We start from the raw sequence: 18,772 nt of genomic DNA on the forward strand, positions 1-18,772 counted from the left end.
TCTGTCCTTGCCAAGTGCGGATCAAAGCCTGGGGAAGTTGCAGCATCTCCTGAATAGATTTAAGCCTGTTGTGGATGGGAGAGAGGGGAAAGAATGGGGGGGGGGGGGGGAGATTAGCCATTCTGGATGCACATTGAACTGGGGAAAGCAGGGGGAAGAGGAAGGCAAAATGAGGACACAAGAGGTGTTCAACTCTCATTGCCACCTGAGCCTCTGCTGGAAATTACAGGTCATACCCACATCAAGCCCCTCCTGGGGGGAAAGGGAGCACTTTGTCCTTACATTCAGCCCTCCTTTTCCTTTGTAGCCCATCCCCCTCCTCCCTGTCAACTCCAGTCTGCCTGCTCTTTGAGTGAAACAGCTCCCCCATTCTTCTCAGGACTGGAAGGGGCTAGGAAGGGACATTTCGGAATCCCTCTCTAGGTTTTAGAGACAAGAGAATCAAGTGCCTCCACCACCCCGAAAAGCAAGAGATATCTCTTCTCCATCCCCATTCTGATCAGTCACGGTTTTGGAGAGGAGGGATAACGGGGATCCTCTACCTTATCCCCTATTGTCCCCCCAAAAAAACCCCACAGCGAGCCTGTGCCCCTGCAGACTACTTGGGGGTAGGGTGGGAGCGGGAAGATAGAGTGGGGACTCCAGCGCACAGCAGGTGCGGACGGGCGGGTGCGGGAGGCTGAAAGGGAAGGAGGGGGTGGGGAAGGAGCGAGGAGTTACAGGAGAGGGGCGGGGGTGGGGGGTAGAAGGAGGTCCTGTGAGGAAGGAGGCGCTGAAGAGCCACAGCAGCCGCTGCCGCTACACTGGCTGCTTGGAGGCTGGAAGCCAGAACCGGGCTGGGAGGCGGCTAAGACGCGCACCCTGGCGCCGGAGAGCCCTCCCCGGATCTCATGGAGCACACACATTTCCATCTCGCCAACAGCTCGCTCTTCTCGCATAACCGCTATGCTTGCGGTTTGGGCTTGGTGCCGGTCATCTACTACAGCCTCCTACTCTGCCTTGGCTTGCCAGGTAAGGGGCGTGTGCGTGTGTATATGTGTGTAAGACATAGGATGGGAGGGGGTGGGGTGTAGGTCTGTGTGTCCAGGTGTCAGGGTGTCTGCGTGCCTGTGTGTAGCTCCTAGAGGGAACTGTCAGGGAAGATGCGTGAGGGCTGCGGGGCAAATCAACTGCGAGGCGAGGAGAGGGGTGGCGGTATGACCGAAGTCCCCCCCCCTCCCCACCATCCTGAACTCTCACCACCAACTCCCCCAGCCCACCCATCCCCAGCTAATCCTACCAGAAAAGTTTATACCCAAAGGCAGCGAAGGGATTTCCATTGGGAAAGAAAGTTGATACCCACTAAGCACCTGGGACGTGCCTGCAGCTGGTGCACTGCTCTTGGAGCATTGTGGACAGCTGCTTTGGTAAAGGGCAGGGGAGGGATGCGAAGGCGCCTGCCCATCCTGTCCCCTACCTCCTTCCAGCCCAGGTTGGGACAGTCAGTTTCCTGCACCCTCTGGTTGTCCAGACCCCTGCCCCCCAAGCTCTCAAGAGGCTGTCCTGACAACCCAAAGATCAAGTCCAAGATCAAGAAGGAGACACTGCTGATATTGCGCTCTGAGGAGAGAGGATGGAGAAGCGTGCTTTCTCTGTCCGTCCTTTAGTATTCCAGAACTACTGTTCCCCCAGGGAGTAGGGGATCTAAGGAATGGTTGGGGAGGGGGCTGGGAGCAGGGGGATGGGATGGATCCCTGCGATCTGTCTTAGAAATGATGAGAGCGCCCGCGCGCACACGTACACACACACACACACACACACACACACACACACACACACATATCACCACGGCCTCCCAGGTGACAGTCTCCTTGAGCACCGTCCTTGCCCCTTGGCTTCGCTTTTCTTTCTAATTTCCTGTCCTCGGAGGCAGCGCTGTGGAGATTATTCTTTTGCCCCAACCCTCTCCATCTTCTACCTAAAGCGTAGTTGAGACTCGCACAGAATTCCTGAAAGGAAGGAGTGTGGGTTTTCTTTCTTATGTTCGGATCCGTTATGTGAGGGAGCCCACTGCACTTTGGATACCTCCTTTGATGGATTCCTTTCAAGAGGCTCAGCAAGAATCGGAAATCTCACAACCGCACCTCCGTCCCCCCATACACATATACACTTTAGCCACAGATCAGTCCTTTACAACCGTACTTGGGAAGGCGTGGGGGGTGGGGGAGGAGAAAGAAGAAAGCCTGAACTGAGACTATGTACAAGCTACCCTGGATAGAATGTAAACTACTTGGGGACAGAAACAGTTCCAGTTTGCACTTTGTATACCCAGCCAGCACAGTATATGGCGCATAACAGGTGCTTAATAAATGCTTGTTGATTGTTAATTGATTGATTCTTGAGATTACCCTCCAAATGCATTCAAACAGCACTGAGGGTCTCAATCAATCATCACTGTTGTTGTTTGTTTTTATCTTGTCTCCTTTTTGTTCCACTGAAGTGGGTAGCCATTAAAAAAAAATTACTCATTTCCAAGGTTCTCCACTTTCTTGAATCTAAGTGAAACTCCACAATGTGATTGTTAAGAATTAATCACTCCTACCTTAGACGAAAAAAAAGAAGGCAAATTATTGTCTGACCGGGCAAATGAGAACATATATTGTAATTATTGCACACATGGAGTAATTCTTACCCAGCAAACAAATTTTTCTCTCCTGGGCTTCCCTTGCTCCTTCCTGATGCACCTTTTGATAACTGAGTTTTCCAGTGGCAATAAGTGCCAGAGGGAAAACAGAAAACGTTAATCTCCTGTTTCTCCCCAAAGTATACATAGCCAAGACAGAGTAATAGTTTACTAACCTCAGAATTTTCTCCCTCAGGATGGCAGGCTAGCCTCATTCACCTCATTTCCTACCTTTCTCCTTTAGCTACATCATCTTTAGAAATTGAAGGGACAGAATGTCATCCCAAGGTGATGGTGCCAAAAATGGGGACTTGTGTCTCTAGGTGAGAGAATGCTGGACAGCTCAGACCTTCAGAATCTGAATCTGATGCCAATTAAGGAAGCTTCAAAAGCAAGGACTTGCCCAAACAGAAATAGGAGGTAGGGGGACCATGAAGTGAAAGCTCTCCCCCCTCTCCAACCAGCAGCCAGCCTTGTGCAAAGAGCCTGAAAGAAACAAGATAAAAGGATGAGTAAAAATGAGGCATTTGGAAGAAAAGAAAAATTAGACATCTTATTTTATAGGGAGTCACTGATGGGTGGGGAAGGGAACTCTGAAGGTGTCTGCTCCAGCCTGGCTGTGTAAGGCAAAGTGGAGGAGAGTAGATATGGCCAGATGAAAAAGGGGGTGGCCGCAGGGAATGGGGGATGGGGATGGGGCACGTGCAAATTTCACGGTCCAGTGATTTTTGAAAATTGCTTGCAAGGCTGATTCAAGGGTCATGTCTCTGAGTGGGAAAAGCATTGTTATTTTTAGTTATTTTTTGCACTGACTACAGTTGTGAAGCCCACAATGCATACACAAGCAATATTCATGGGCACTAGAGTTATTTAACAGAAAAGGCAGGTGGTTATTAGGAGCTGAGTGACAGACCAGATCCACCCATCAGCCAGGGAAGAGCCTGAAGAGGCAGAGGCAAAGAAAAAGTACTTAGCTCAGCATATTACTCCTATTACTGAGACTTTCACTGTAATACCCTCCCTCCCCTCAATTAGAGAACTCTCATTATTCTGTAGCTGACAGGAACACACAGTTAAGCTGGGTGTAAAGTAACAGACCACAGGGTTTGATGATATTGTTGAAAACTGAGATTTTAATTGAATTACTGTTCCCAGCAGTGGGCTCACCCAAAGTGTTCCAAATTAGCATGGCACTGTGAGTAGGAAATGTTTATGGGAATTTGGAGTTGAATGTGGAGTGGGTGTGAGCTATGCTACCATGAAGGGGAAATAGGATGGTAATTGGAAGGAGAGGGCAGTCCTCTCCAGAAACTGTCCAACATTGTAAGAGATGGAAGGAAAGGACTGTGAAAGGCCACATAATTAAGAAATGTCTTGATATAATACATAGGGTACAGGACTCAAGAAGACCTGGGTTCAATTCCCATCTCAGATACTTGCTAGCTGTGTGATCCTGGACAAATTGCTTCTCTGTGCCTCAGTTTTCTCATCTGTAAAATGAAGAGATTGAACTTGATAGCCTTTAAGGTTCCCTTAGTCAAGAAAACCCCATGGACAATATTGGCGTGTCCATGTCCATGGGTTCATGAAGAACTGAACACAACTGAATGACTCAACAATGACAACAACAACAAAGGTTCCCTAGGATCTATGATGCCAGTCACATACTCACAGGATTTAGAGTTGGAAGAAACCTTATTATTCATCTAGTTCAACTCCTTCACTTTACAGATGAAGCAACTGAGGCTCAGAGTGTCAAAGTGACTTACCCAAGGTCACACAAGTAGTGGATAGCAGAGCCAGGATGTGAACCTTCTCAACTATAGCAAGTAGCCTCCAATGCCATAAACACCTTACTAACAAAAAATCTTGTAAATTAACCCAAATCCCTTAGATTGTCTTCATGAGAAGATATCTACTCTGCCAGCTGGTCCACACTAGAATTCCATATGTATCTCTTCTCCTCTTCCAAACTTACTTGAAAGATTTTAAGTTGGCAATCTATGCCAAATAGAAGGGAAGCCATCATGAGTTGGCTACATAGACTAGGCCTACAGGAGAAAGAAAAAATAGATGAAGGAAAAATGAGAAAAGTATGTTATGAGAAGAGTTAAAGGGACACTACTAATAAGGAAGGGACAGCAAGAAATAAGGCTGATACATAACTTTTAAAAAATTTACTTAAAAAGACCCTCTACCCAGATAGAAACCTCCATTTGTCATTTTTTAGTCATTTTTCACATGGATTACAGTTGTGAAACCCATTATTGGTACACAATCAATATTCATGGGCAATGCAGTTATTTAATAATAAAGGGGGTGGTTGTTAGGAGTTATTAGAAGATACTTGTATACTTAAAGGCATGTGTAAGTTCTAGTCAGTACAAACAAACTGGAAAGGTTTCAAGTATGGAGCTGAAAATTGGATAATTTTAGGATCAAAAAGTGAGAGCCTCAAGAAACCTCACCAGTCCAGTGATCTGTGACTTGTTCAAGGTCACCAAGATAGTAATCATCCAAAGCTGGATTTGAACCTAGATCTCTGACATCAGAGCTAAGTGTTCTCTATATTATATTATGAAGTTTATAAAGTATTTTATGTATGTTGGCTCATCTGAGCCTCAAACAATCCTATGAGGTAGAAACTGCAGATATCTCCATTTTACAGATAAGTCAACTAAGGTACAGAAGGTTAGGAAGGGAAGGGAAGGGGAGGAAAGGGAAGGGGAAGGGAAAGAGGGAGGAGAGGGGAGGGGAAGGGAAGGGAAGGGGAGGGGAAGGAGAGGGAGAAGAAAAGAAGGAAAGAAAAATTAAATGCCAACTGTGTTCCAGGCACTGTGCTAAACAATTTACAAATATTAACTCATTTGATCTTTGCAACAACCCTGGGAGTGGGTATCATTATTATCCACACTTCATAGTTGAAGAAACTAAGTCATACAAAGGTTAAGTAAGTGCCTTGCCTAGGATCATACTACTAATAAAGGTTTGCAGCTAGGTTTGAACTCAGTTCTTTCTGTCTCATGCTATCCACTAAGCCACCAGCTGCCTCAGGGCCACAGAGCTCTTTGTAAGTGTCAGAGATTATGCTTGACCTCAGGTGTTCCCAATCCCAAATCTAGAATGCCAGACACACTATATGTCATCCAAAAGCTAGCCCTAGCTACATTCCGAGGCTCAATGTGAGATCATCCAAGTAACAGATTGTTTGGGCCAAAGTAGCATTTGAAGCCCTTCTACTTACACAGTCCCTGAGGAACTGTGACTTCTACCTATAGTGAGGAAAACAATGACATCGTGGATGCTTGAACTACTTACATATTTACACAAAGTACCTGCTTTATCCTCTGACATTCTTCACTAAGATCAGATGAGAAGTTATTTGGACACTACATTGAACAACATGCAGTATCATATGGCAAAATCCTAAATCCACTGCTTGCTGCTTCAACTTGTAAAGCTGTTCTTGGTCTCACATCATGAACAGATTCTCCTAATATAGGACCTCCCTCCAACAAGATTTGCAACATACCCTCTCATAAAGCTGCCTTACAGGTGAGCTGTGTAGAAGACAGAATGTTGGGCACCTGGATCTAGGCCCTGTTGCCTATTCCATGAATGACCTTGGCTAAATTACTTTACCGCCGGGGCTCAGAAGCAAAATGAGAGAATCAAATTAGAGAGTCAGCTTATCAAAGAGGAAAGAGGCTCTGGAGTCAAAGGATTTGGCCTTGGGTTCAAATCCCATCTGTGACACTTAGTACTTTTGTGACCTTGAACAAGTCATTTCCCTTCCCACAGCCTCCATTTCTTCATCTTGAAGATGAGAAGGTTGGATTGGACAGCTTCTGAGGTCCCTTTTTATCTCCAGAACTGTGATCCTAGTTGTTTCAAGCACTGACATCTGATAATTCAATGCTTTGTCTACACTGCCTTATATTAAGCTACATTCTATTATGCACCCTGTTCTAGCAAGATTCCAAAATACTAGGAGAATGGCGCATGAGCTTACTGTTCCCTGACCTCAAATAGTTGTATCTGGTTCAGTGAAACCTGTAGAAAGGATCAGATGTTGTTTAACCTTGTATGAAGTTACAAAATGCATCTGGTGATTGAAACTGACAAATTTTACCTCTAAACTGACTAGCTGAGGCCATTAACAAAGAAAGAAAGGTAGCAGCTGTTCTTCCACCTTTGGCATATCACTTCTCATATTGCCTTGGGGGTAGGGGAGCAGGGAGTTTAACATCAGCACTGCCAGCGGTCCTATACCCCAAAATATAGGTGATGTTGATATAGAAGTCACTGCAGAGAGCATCCCAGAATATCCATAGGTTAAAAATGGGTGGGACACCAAATAAGGAATAAGAGTGAGCCAGGTTCATGAGGGTTGGGGTGGGAGAATGAAAAAAGAAACTGAAATATGTGTCTAAGAAAGAAATATAAACTGTAACTCTGATTCAGTGAACTGGAATAATCCAGGAAAGTTTGAATAGCATGAAATATCTTAGGGTGAGCTTTGGACTATGTCTCAGATATGAGTTTGCAAAGTGTTTAGACTAAAGGGGCGAGGGGAGTCATTCTGGGAAGTGATTTGCCCCTGATCATAGAGCACACCAGCAGCAAAGCCATGCCTAGAACCCAAGACTCCAGTTCCTAACTTTACAGCTACAATTTGTATCTTGGATTCCTAACACAAACCCATAATACTCCTTTCTCTTTCCACTGTCACCACCACCTCAATCCTCTATAGGGCTTTGTTCTATATCAGGGATTCTTAACCTTTGTTTGCATGCCTCATGGACCCCTTTGGCAGTCTGGTGAAGCCTATGCACCCCTTTCTCAGAGTAATTGTTGCCTAAATCATAATTGATAGAAATATTGAATTTCAGTTAGAAGCTACTGAAAATAATCTTTTCCGCATGCAAGTTCACAGGCCCCTTGAAATCTATCCACAAACTTATTGAAGGTTCATAGACCTCAGGCCAAAAACTCCTACTCTATACCATGGCAGAGATAGTTCTTTGTATCAGCACAAAGAAATGTGGGAAGAGCCAGGAACTATACCTTTAAATAGGCCAAGATTGGGGGGTTGGGGTTGCTTGGTAGAATGTACTGGGTTTTTAAGAGAAAAAATAACTTTGTGTATTTTAGAATTGCCTAGAAGTTTCACTTTTCTAGAAAGTAAGTCATGGTTTATTTTCTCAAGAGCAGGGTCCATCATGGACCAGCAGCTTTTAAATCACAGAGCCATTGAATTTTCCAACTGGAAGAAATATTAATCTAGTCTGACTGCCCCCTCTTCATTTTTCATGTTTCAAACAAGGAAACTCAGAAAGGTAAAGTAACTTGTCCAAGGTCATCCATGGAAGAAATAATGATTTACTAATAATAGTTGAAATTTATATAGCACTTTAATGTTTGCAAGTAGATATATGTATGTATATATCAATATGTGGATAGATAGTAAATAGATATAAAATCTGATCCTCACAATAGCTCTAGGTGGTAAGTACTATTATTAACCCCATTTTATAGATGAGGAAACTAAGGCAAATAGAAAGTAAGTGATTTGCCCAGGGTCACACAGCTAGTAAGTGTCTTAGATAGGATTCAAACCCAGGTCTTCCCAAAGCCCAAATCCAGCACTTTATCCCTTGCACCAACCAAATGTCATAATTACCATAGTAATTTAGAGCTGGAGAGGACCTTAATGGTTGTTTAGTTTAGCCGCCTCATTTTATAGATGATATAGTGTAGGTCAAGTGATAAACCCAACTAGATAACAGCAGAGTCAGGACTAGATATGAGATCTCCTGACACCCAGGTCGGTGCTTTCTCAACTGCAACACATTTTAAGTTTTTTAATTACCTTGCTGCTACCCACTGGAGTCTCAATATGCTTGATATATTGTAAGCCAGTAGAATGGGAGAAACATCTGGCCCTGACCTTTATGGAAATAAACCAAATTAATCCCTAGTTTGGAGGGAGGAAACAGGCTGAAGCCCATGAACATGAAGGCCTAAATATCATGGGTTAACTTTTCTTCTGGTTTGCCAAAGTGTTGTTTATTGGCAGGGTCAGGGGAATAACATATCGCTAAATCCATTTCTTTTCATTCTAATCTAATGTGAAAGGCAAGTTATCAGTTAAATTGTTTTGAACAGAGGGAATCACACACACACATCATAGCACAGCACAGCACAGCACAGCACAGGCTAGAGATGGACGATGGCTAGATTCCAATTGTTCCCATGCACTCCTTTGCCTGATCAGCACAACTCCATGGAAAAGAGTACAAGCAACATCACCTGCCCTAATAAAGAAGATGAATATCATCCCTCGAAGGTGGAGAAATAGGGCAGTAGCTGAAAAAAACAAACAAACAAGTAAAAGGTGTCCTGTGGTACAGGGAATAGACTCTGGAAGACAAAAAACGAATTTAGTCCCTGGCTTGCTTGTTATGAAACGGCAGTGCTTATTAACCTAGTCTACCTTTATCCGATAACACTTGTGAACTTGGCAAGACACATCTGGGGGAGGGGAGGGTGACCCATCCATCACTCAAACCTTCATTCCTTTATGCATAACTATCCAGCAATGAGGTAAATTTGATAAGCATACCTAAATGCATGTGTCCATAGATGAGTGTTGTGACTCTTTCTAAGGAGTCTCCTTTTCCAACAAGGATGCCATTGTTTGAAATTTATTTGGAATCCCTCTGTGGGAATTGCCTTCAGAACAAATCTACCAGTTACAAAAGTAAATGAGTCTATTTGTAATAAAGTCTAATTACTTTGGTCAAACCTGGAGAAAAAAAAAAGACCAGATCTGGCGTAATCATCTAACTTATTTACTACATTTGGCCCTCAATAAATATCATTGTTTCCCAAAGTCACCAACAAAGGATGATGAATTTGTCATCATCAAGGTCATTAATTTGATAACATACACAACCAAAAACAATAATATATAAGAGTATTTTCAACATATGCAAAATATGGTTGCTATTAGTAATAATGACAATAATTTTTTAAAACAGAGTATGCCACAGAGTCTGAAGGAAATTTCCAAAGAGAAGCTCAGAATGTTTTTGATATAATGAAAACAGCATTTGCATTCCAGTTCTAGCTCTGCTATTAACTGACTACATGACCTTGGGTAAGTCATTTAAATGCCAAGAGTCTCAATTTCCTTATCTATATGATGACAGGGTTGGATTAAATGTACTCTAAGGTCTCCTCTAGCTCTAACAGTCAAGGACGTTGTGTATGTTTATTTTAAAAAACTATAACATTACTTTATCACCATACTTCATATATTATGCACAGAAGCACACCTGTCACACCCCCTCCTTCCTACAACATTTCTTCCTGCCCTCTACCCACCCCCATCTTTACCCTCCAGGAAAAAGGTTGGCAAACGGAAATGAGAGAATCTAGGATGTCCTCCTAGCAAGGACACCTTTTTGTTGCAAAAGTCAGAAAACTCTATCTAAGGAGACTTTAGGAGAAAACCTGAGGCACAAAGAAAATTCTCATCCTGGTACTATCAGTTGGTGACTCCCACTGATGACCGAGCTGTCATTTTTTTTCAGAGTCTAGGCAACTAAAAGAAGACTGAGCCTCCCTGCAATATCACTGCATAGTGAAGGAAGATGGGAAATGTCACCTTCATGGCCATCATTTGACAAATGGAAGGCATTTAGTCTGGTCAGCTTGACTGAGAGAATGGGCCACAGCAGCATTGCGATACCAGTGACCCTTGGTAGTCTATAAGGGAGGAATATCCTCATGACTACAGAACAGGGGGATGTGATTAGGAAGGAGACCTGGAAAGGAAACTTACTGGTCATATCAAGGGAGTCAAGGGCACTATATTCCTTCACCAGAGTTCCCTTTCTGCTCTAATATTTTATAAATCTTTTCAGAGCAGAGCCCAAGATTTTGTATATCTGTTGGCCAAATAGTTAGGTTGCCAGCAGAGGGCTATAGAAGAGGAGTGTGGGATATTTTTACGACAGGAGAATCATTTATGCTCTGAAAGCTTGATTCTCTCATAATACAATAGATGCCAAGTTCCAGATACATAGTTTGTGATTGTCTACAATATACCTAGCTTGTCATTGCCTGAAGGCAGGAAGCTAGACAAGGTTCTTTCTATCTCAAGAATTCTTTGGTTAGTGAAAATTAGATGGAAATCCCCATCAAAATATAGGAAAATCACTCTCATATTTCCCCAAACCAAACTTGATCAACATTTTTCAAAGACAGTACCATTTTTGACTCCATCCTGAAAATAAACTTAAACATGTTGAATAATGTAGTAGATTAATTAATAATGCTGGCCTCAGGATTAGTAAAATGGGGATTCAAATCCTGTCCCCAACAAAGACTGTCTGTGTGACTTTGGGCAAGTTATTCAACGTCTCAGAGATGCAGCCAACCTTCTACTTCAAAAAGTTACATTGCCATTTTACAATTTACAATAGAGGAAGCTCTTCAACAGGAACTCTCTTATAATAAATATATCAATAATATAAAAGGTCCAGTCTAAAACAAACAAACCCCAAACCCTGTAGTACCAGTCTCAGAATTGTCATGAAAACGAGGGAAAATGTATATAAAGAGTTTTGCAAACCTTGAAGTAATATATAAATGTCAGTTATTATTATTTGCACCACCTACTTCTTTCCACCTGCCCTAGGTACCTTTTTTCCAGTTACAATAGTGTGGTTTTAAGGGTTTGTTGCATGAAGCAAAAAACTCATCTGCTGTACTACTAAGGAAGGGAAAAGTAGGATTCTCACCCTCTCTCCTTTGGCTCCCACCCTTGGTAAATGAGTGTTTTCAATCTCCAAACACTCTTCTTTTCCTCCTCGATGTGTTCTACTCTCTAGTTGGGCAGAGGGTGGGATTGAGTCTCTGTGAGTTTGGCAAGAGGGAACAAAGGGAGAAAGGGCTACATGACCACAACAGCCATTTTGCCCTCTCCTACCAGAGATAATTTTACTATTTTCAGCTCTCATTTTGGTCTGAAAAAAAAGTGGATTCCTGCTTGCTCTGCTTTGGAAAATTATATTTTATAAAATATGAAATCCATTAGATTCTCTCTCATTATCTCCAGGGCCCCCAGCTACAATTACAACAGAAAGGGTCCATGTTCTATGCCCTTTTCTTTCTCATCTGTGTCCTTTTCCTTGACACTATCTACTCACAAATCATGAAACATATAAACTAGAAGCAGTTATGATCAGTCACTTTATCTAAACAAGCATTAGGACTAATTAAAGAAACATGTAAACAAATTTTAAAAAATAAGAAAACTTTGGATTTAACATCTGCCCTGTCAGACATGAGGGGTGGGACATGTAGAGGAGAAACAGAAACTTTGCTCTTATCATTCTTCCCAAAGGAAAGTCCCCTCAATTGATCCGTCCACTCCAGACACTCCTTGAGGCCAAGACTGTTCCAACAGACCTCTGGAAAGCTGAAGAAGTCATCAGACATGCTGGTCACCTTCCACCTCTCTCACACTTTTCTCACTCAAATCAAATTTTCCACTTAAATTCCTCAAACTGGCCAAACTCCTTCAATCATCCCTGTGTCCCACTCTTCATCCAGCTTTCCCTAAGATTTCTCTTCCTGCTCAAGGGTGAAACAACACTGTTTCTTCAAGACTCATTTGCTTTCTCCATCTTCAGAGCCTCCTATCACCAAGTGCTGAGGCCTTTTTTTTCTTTTGCCACAGAAAATAAGTCTCCATTGCCCTGCTATACAAGAAAGGAAGAATATTTTCAGAGGTCTGTTTTGCCTCTTATTTTTTTTCAATTAACAAAAATTTTCTCTCCCCTTGAAGGCTTCCCTGGGTGGGGATTGGAGAGGTTGGGGGTGGGGGAAGGAAAGGTGTTGGAGAAAAATCTTCATATCAAATATCCTTATCCAAACAAAACAAATTCTTGCATTGGCCATGTCCCCAAAATGGGTGTTTTATTCTGCACCTTGAGTCCATCATTTCTCTGTGAGGGAGTGAGTAGCATGCTTCAACATTGGTCCTTTTATTCTTTACCAAAGGCACACAAAGAGAGGAGAAAAAGTGGAGGCAATAGGAATAAGAGAAGATTTGGGGATCCAAGAGGCCTTGTTCTTGGAACAGCTCCTGATTCTGTCAACTTCTATGACTAGGACTAGAAACTACTCGTGGGTCAGTCTGGCAAAAGGACACATAGATAATGTCATTCAACATCTGCATCTTGTGCCTGCCTGATTTCTTTGCTAGTACCGTCTACTGATACAAGTCAAGCAACAAGCATTTATTAAGGAATTACTAGATGCCAGGAACTGTGCTAAGCTACGGGAATATAAATACAAACAAAAATGACAGTACCTGCCCTCAAAGAGCTTACATTCTAACGGGGAAAAAAGAGCACATAAAAGGGAGCTGAAGGGAGATAGAGAGAATACAGCCATGAGAAGGCATGATATTGAAATTCATAGAGTCCAAACACACCTGAGAAGGGGATGACACATGGCTAGCCATCCCCCACATGAAGGCCTGAAAGAAACTCACCAATGAGAGAAGGGGGCCAGCGGAGTAAAGGGATATTCCAGGTAAGAAGACTCCAGAGGCTAAAGAAGTTCCAATGAGAACGCATCATGTTGTCAAAGTTCATGGAGTGAGAAGCATAGCCAGGATACTCCTGCACCATAGCAGTGACAGGAAATAAAGGTGCCCCATGGTCCCATTCCTTTTAAGATTCCCTGGCTATTCAATAAGACGGTTTCCTTTACTCCTATGTAGTTCACTAAGCAGAGGAGAGATAACCAATTACCTCTCAAGAATGTAAAGAAGATTCCTACTTCAAATATGGGTTGGTCTAGATGACTTCTGGGGTCCCTTCCAACTCCAAGATTCTATGATTGGATCTTACTGGGGTATATGTCCTTAAAATACATTGAAAGGCATCACTAAAAGACAGAGATCTAGATTTCAGAAGCTTGGGTTCTAGTCTTGACTTTGCTACTAACTAAAAAGTCACTATTCTCTGATCTTCAGTTTCCTCATCTACAAAATAAAGTGAAAGGTTAGACTCAATGATATCTAAGTTCTCTTCTAGCACTTGAAATCTGTGATTAAATGATTAACATCTAGACATTATTAAATACATGGTTCCCACAGTAAAACTTCAAAAACATATAGATTATGGGAATAAGATGGACAGGGAGGAAACAAAATTATCCTGCTCTTAAAAAGTTGATTTGCCTTCTTATCATGAAGATCAATATGAATATGTTGAGTTTCAGAATTGTAAAATGTTTGTATTGATGTATTTTTATATCACCATAGTTTTTCCCCAGTATTCTTCTCCTTCCCTCTCCCAGAAAGCCACCTCACCTAAGAAAAAGTATTTTAAAGCCAAAAAAAAAGACAGAGAAGAAATCAGCATAATTAATCAATACATAAAAGTCTGAAAATGGGTGCAATGTACACTTGTGGACCTCCCATGTCTGCAAAAGGATGAGGTGGGAGTGTCTTCTCATATCACTTCTTTCAAGTCATGCTTGTTCATTATAATTTTTCAACATTCACTTTTTATTTTTTGGTAATTATTTCCATTTACATTGCTGTAGTCATTGTGTATATTATTTTCTTGGCTCTATTTACTTCACAGTTTTAGAATTAAAGCCTTCACCCCATAGCCTTAAATCTCTCTCTAGATGAAGTAACCTTATGTCAAATTTCCTGCACTATGTGTTAGAGTTTCAAATTAATATTCTGCAAGGGGACAGGGATATTTGGATTCTGAGTGGCTTATTAATTAAATAGAAGCTTTGGAAAGTCCAATCACTACAGATATTTGGGAGTTCGTACATCTGTGCCAGAGACCATAAATGCTGGTATACGAAATCATCTTCCATGGATTGTTGGACACAGGCAGAGTTTATCTCCAAAGAACTATCAGTGCTACTCTTTGGTTAACTTCTCCAAGAACAACCCAATAATGGTACTATAGCTTAAGATGGAATAGAGGGAGGTGGGGGAACAGGGTTATTCTGAAAGAGAAAGACTAAATTTCATTGCACCTCTTCAAAACAGGTGACAAAAGTTTGAGTTCCCATCAACAGTCAAGTTTTCCAGGTTGATCCATCCAATCAATCAATCAATCAATCAACATTTTATTAAGCACCTACTCTGTATTCAGGCATTATGCTAAGCAACTCCAGGGAGTTATAGAGAATTTGTTAGGTGAACTTTTTCAGGTCTGGTCTACAGTTGTTGATGGAGAAAAAGACAAGCACTATTTTCAGTCCTATATAACTATCTTAAGTTATGAGATTGTAAGATAACCTCTTTTCCTGCCAGTGCTGACAAAGCAGGCACGTCTTACTAAGTGAGGGTGGCCAGGAATGTCATTCTTTCCCCCTCTGTTCTCCTGAATGGCATATTAATTCCCTAGAAAGGTGAGAATTCTTGTCTTGAGTTCTCATTGCTTTACCAGCACTGAATGAAATTGATAGCTTCAGAAATGACAATAGCAATGAGGAACCCCAAAGGGATGCTCCTAGAATGCTAGATTTCCCATACCTGACCTAGACCTTCAGCTTGGCCATCTAAAGGAGATGGAATGAAGCAGACAGTCAGATATAAACTCAGAGACAGATAGAGACACACACACACAATGCTCAGAGGGTCAAATATGGAGACATAAAGATACCCGCCTACCTAGAAGGAGGCCTGAACAAATCTATGCAGTCTTGCCAGGAAATCCCAGATACATAAAGGCCAGTGTCAGATGGTAAGTCATGAGGAAAGAGAGATTGGGCCTCAGTGAGAGAAAAGGGATTTGAAGCAGAAATGGGAGTCAGTCAGTAAACAAACATTTAAGTATCAGGCACCATGCTAAGGGCTGGGGATACAAAGAAAAGCCAAAAACAGTCTCTGCCCTCAAGGAGCATACAGTCTAACGAGGGAATACAATACACAAAAGGAAGTTGAAAAGAGGAATGATAGAGAAGTATCTAGGTGTGAGCTGGGTGGGAAATGAAGAGCTGACTTGGGTACCCTGCTTCAATAGAAGTTCTAGGAGGAGCTCTCCACTCTCTAGCTGGAGGAAGAAGGTGAAAAAGGAGGCCAGGCATCTCTGCCTTAAAGAGAGGGTCCATAGGCTACACCATCTTTATAGTGCTGAAAGGAAAGAGGAATCAGCATAGCAGGGAATCACATTAATTGAAAAGCAAACTATAGCTATCCTTTCACACATACTGTAAGTCTTGTGACTGGTAAGTGCTAAGGAAACATGAGATCCAGCAGAGGGAGGGTTACTTGATGTTCTCAAGAAAAGAAAAGAGAGTTTTCCTGATTGTTGAAGAGTTTCTACATAAACCTATTTGTGTTTTCTATCAGATCAAATAAAACTCCTCCTATGCTTAATTTCCTGTTAGCCTGGGTTGTTGCAGGGGAGCTAAGGACCTATTTCAAGAGAAATACAAACCATATTCTATTGGACCCAAAAGAAACCCTGAGTGGTATACAAGCTAAAGAGAATTTCTGAAAGACACCTACCCCCACCAATGATTGTACCCAAGTCTACAGTGTCAGGAGTCATGCTTCAATTCACACATGGGTTGCACTATACTTACTAAAAAAATTATTTCCCTCTGAAGAAAAAGTAGGGCTAATTAAGTTAATTTGCCCTGATCTGTCCTAGAGGTGCTTAAGAGAAGAATAATAAAGCCCCAAGTATGGGTTTGGAGTCAAAAGGACTTGGGTTCAATTCCCAGGTCAGAAACATACTAGTTATGTGACCATGGACAAGACCGTGGACAATCTGTGTCTTAGATTCTTCACCTGCCAAATGAGGCTGGTTCTTGATCTACAACTTCATGCTACCTTTCCTAAGTGTTTAGTCAATGAAATTTACCTGTGGTAACCTAGCATTTCTAAAGGGAGTTGAGGGGGAGGAGGGAGTCTTCCTAAGGCATACCTAAAATTCCCATTCTCATCCGTAGGTGACCCCAGCTAAGTCCAATGGTCAAAGAGTTGCACTGTGGCATAGCAGCTTTCTAGAAAGCCAGCTTCAGAGTCAGGACAGATCTGAATTCAAGTTCTCCTTCTGACATATTCTGACCCTGGACAAGCCAGGTGTCTTGTGAATGCAGATAAATAACATTCCCCCCATCCCATGAATGCAGAGAACCCAGATTGGTTTCTGTGGCCAACTACAGAGCAGACAAACCAAATTAGGGTCGTAGCCAAAAATCACTGATGAGCAGGTACTGAGTACTTGTTTTTTGTTGTTGGTGTTTTGGGGTTTTTTTTCCATTTGCAACAAGGCTTAAGTTTGCTGCTGGAGAGGTAGTTGCTATAGCAAGAGCTCTTGTCAGAGAACTCAGGTTCTTGATCTGGGTGGTTGTGATTTCTATGCCAACCATTAAGGCTAAATAAAGGGAAAGCCCAGTGCCACCTCTGAATCTAGTGGGTTTGTTTATTTTTGTGGATGTGTGTGTGTGTGTTTCACAGTCCCGCAGAAGTCAATGCTAAGCACATCTCAGAACATTCTCTGTCCTTGCAAATTTTGTTTTTGGTTGGTCTCCACAGCCCTTGCTTTTACAGGCACTTTGGCTATTGTCTTCCCTGATTGATGGCTCTGTAGTTGTCCCCATTTCCCTCTCCTTAAGCAGGTGATTTAATTATTTAAAATTATTTTTAAGTAAGACCAGGTAGATGAATTCCCTCTTCTCCTCAACTCTAACCTATTTGACTTTTTTAAAGTTCTAGATCTGTGGTAACCTAGCATTTCTAATGCGAGTTCAGGGGGAGGAAGAAGTCTTCCTAAAGCATACCTAAAATTCCCATTCTCCTCCATAGGTGACCCCAGCTGAGGTCCAATAGTCAAAGAGTTGCACTGTGGCATAGCAGCTTTCTAGAAAGCTAGCTTCAGGGTCAGGACAGATCTGAGTTCAAGTCCTCCTTCTGACATATTCTGACCCTGGACAAGTCATTTGACTTTTTAAATACGTTTGGCAATACTCTCTAAGTTGCCACACATGTGCCAATCTATATAAATAGAGGGAAACTCAGTAAATCAAAGTTCTGCCTTCCCTCGCCCATTCAAAATTACAAAGCAGATCTGAGGCGATGGGGAGAATGAGGAGAGAAGAGCTAATATAAGAACTTACATCAGATGTAGCCTTGCTAGGGGACACATCTCATCTGTGAGATAAGAATTCTCAGAGCTTATATTCCTAGCCTGTATGTATTATACTTAAACTGTATGTCTATCCTCCCAATACATTCACACACACACACACACACACACACACACACACACACAACATAGGTTCCTTGAAGGCAGGGATTATTTTGTTTTTTTATTTGAATCCCCAGCACTTAATAGACACTGGATTTTTTAAATTATTAAATTGAATCAAATGAAAAAAAAAGAATTTACATTAGAGTTCCTCCAAATAGAGAGCTCCCTAAATTCGCTTAAATTTTCATTAATGGCTCATTAACTACTTATTTGTAACCTTAGGCGAATCACTTCACCAGACTCAGCCTCAGCCCTTCTTCATTTATAAAACGTCCTACCTCCCAAGGTGGTTGTAAGGATCAAATGAGATAACCTATGTGCAATGCTTTGCAAATTTCAAAGTGCTATATAAATGTTACCTATTATTACTTGATTGCAAGGCTAAGGGTTAGAGATGGCTAGAATGTTAGGAAGACATAGAAGATATATTCCCAAATGAAAACAGAGCATCTTCAAAATCACAGTAGAAGTCAATGGGCAAGGACACACCTTCAACAGACAAAGGCTTTGCCCCCAGACCTGAGACTGATTTATGTGTCTTCTTTGAGTACTGTAAGCCACATGGGTAGGATCTGCTTTCTTTTCCCAATGACAGTGATACATGAAGCTAAAGGGAAAATATATTCCTTAACATCTCTAAAAAATGAACAAAACTCAAAATTTGGAGTTAATGTTGTTAGAAACTACTCTGCCCCTCCCCCTCCTCATGATGCTTACAGACTTTAGGGTTGTTATTGGGTTTTTTTTTTAAGTTGCCAAATGCTAATAAACCATTTCCATAATAATTACGTCTCCT

The 18,772-nt window shown here is 41.9% G+C and overlaps 1 protein-coding gene across 1 annotated transcript in view; it reads left to right on the top strand.

Moving 5' to 3' along the window:
- Positions 1-890: 890 nt before the first annotated feature.
- The window catches only part of LOC114051976 (probable G-protein coupled receptor 139), a 47,653-nt gene continuing 29,771 nt past the window's right edge, over positions 891-18,772 (top strand). Inside the window, exon 1 of the mRNA XM_027874390.1 lies at positions 891-1,011. Within this exon, the coding sequence (XP_027730191.1) occupies positions 891-1,011 (121 nt within the window). The remainder of the gene's footprint in view (positions 1,012-18,772) is intronic.

This window comes from Vombatus ursinus, unplaced genomic scaffold (assembly GCF_900497805.2).
Source record: "Vombatus ursinus unplaced genomic scaffold, bare-nosed wombat genome assembly UNPS02014807.1, whole genome shotgun sequence".
NCBI classification, from domain to species: Eukaryota; Metazoa; Chordata; class Mammalia; order Diprotodontia; family Vombatidae; genus Vombatus; species Vombatus ursinus.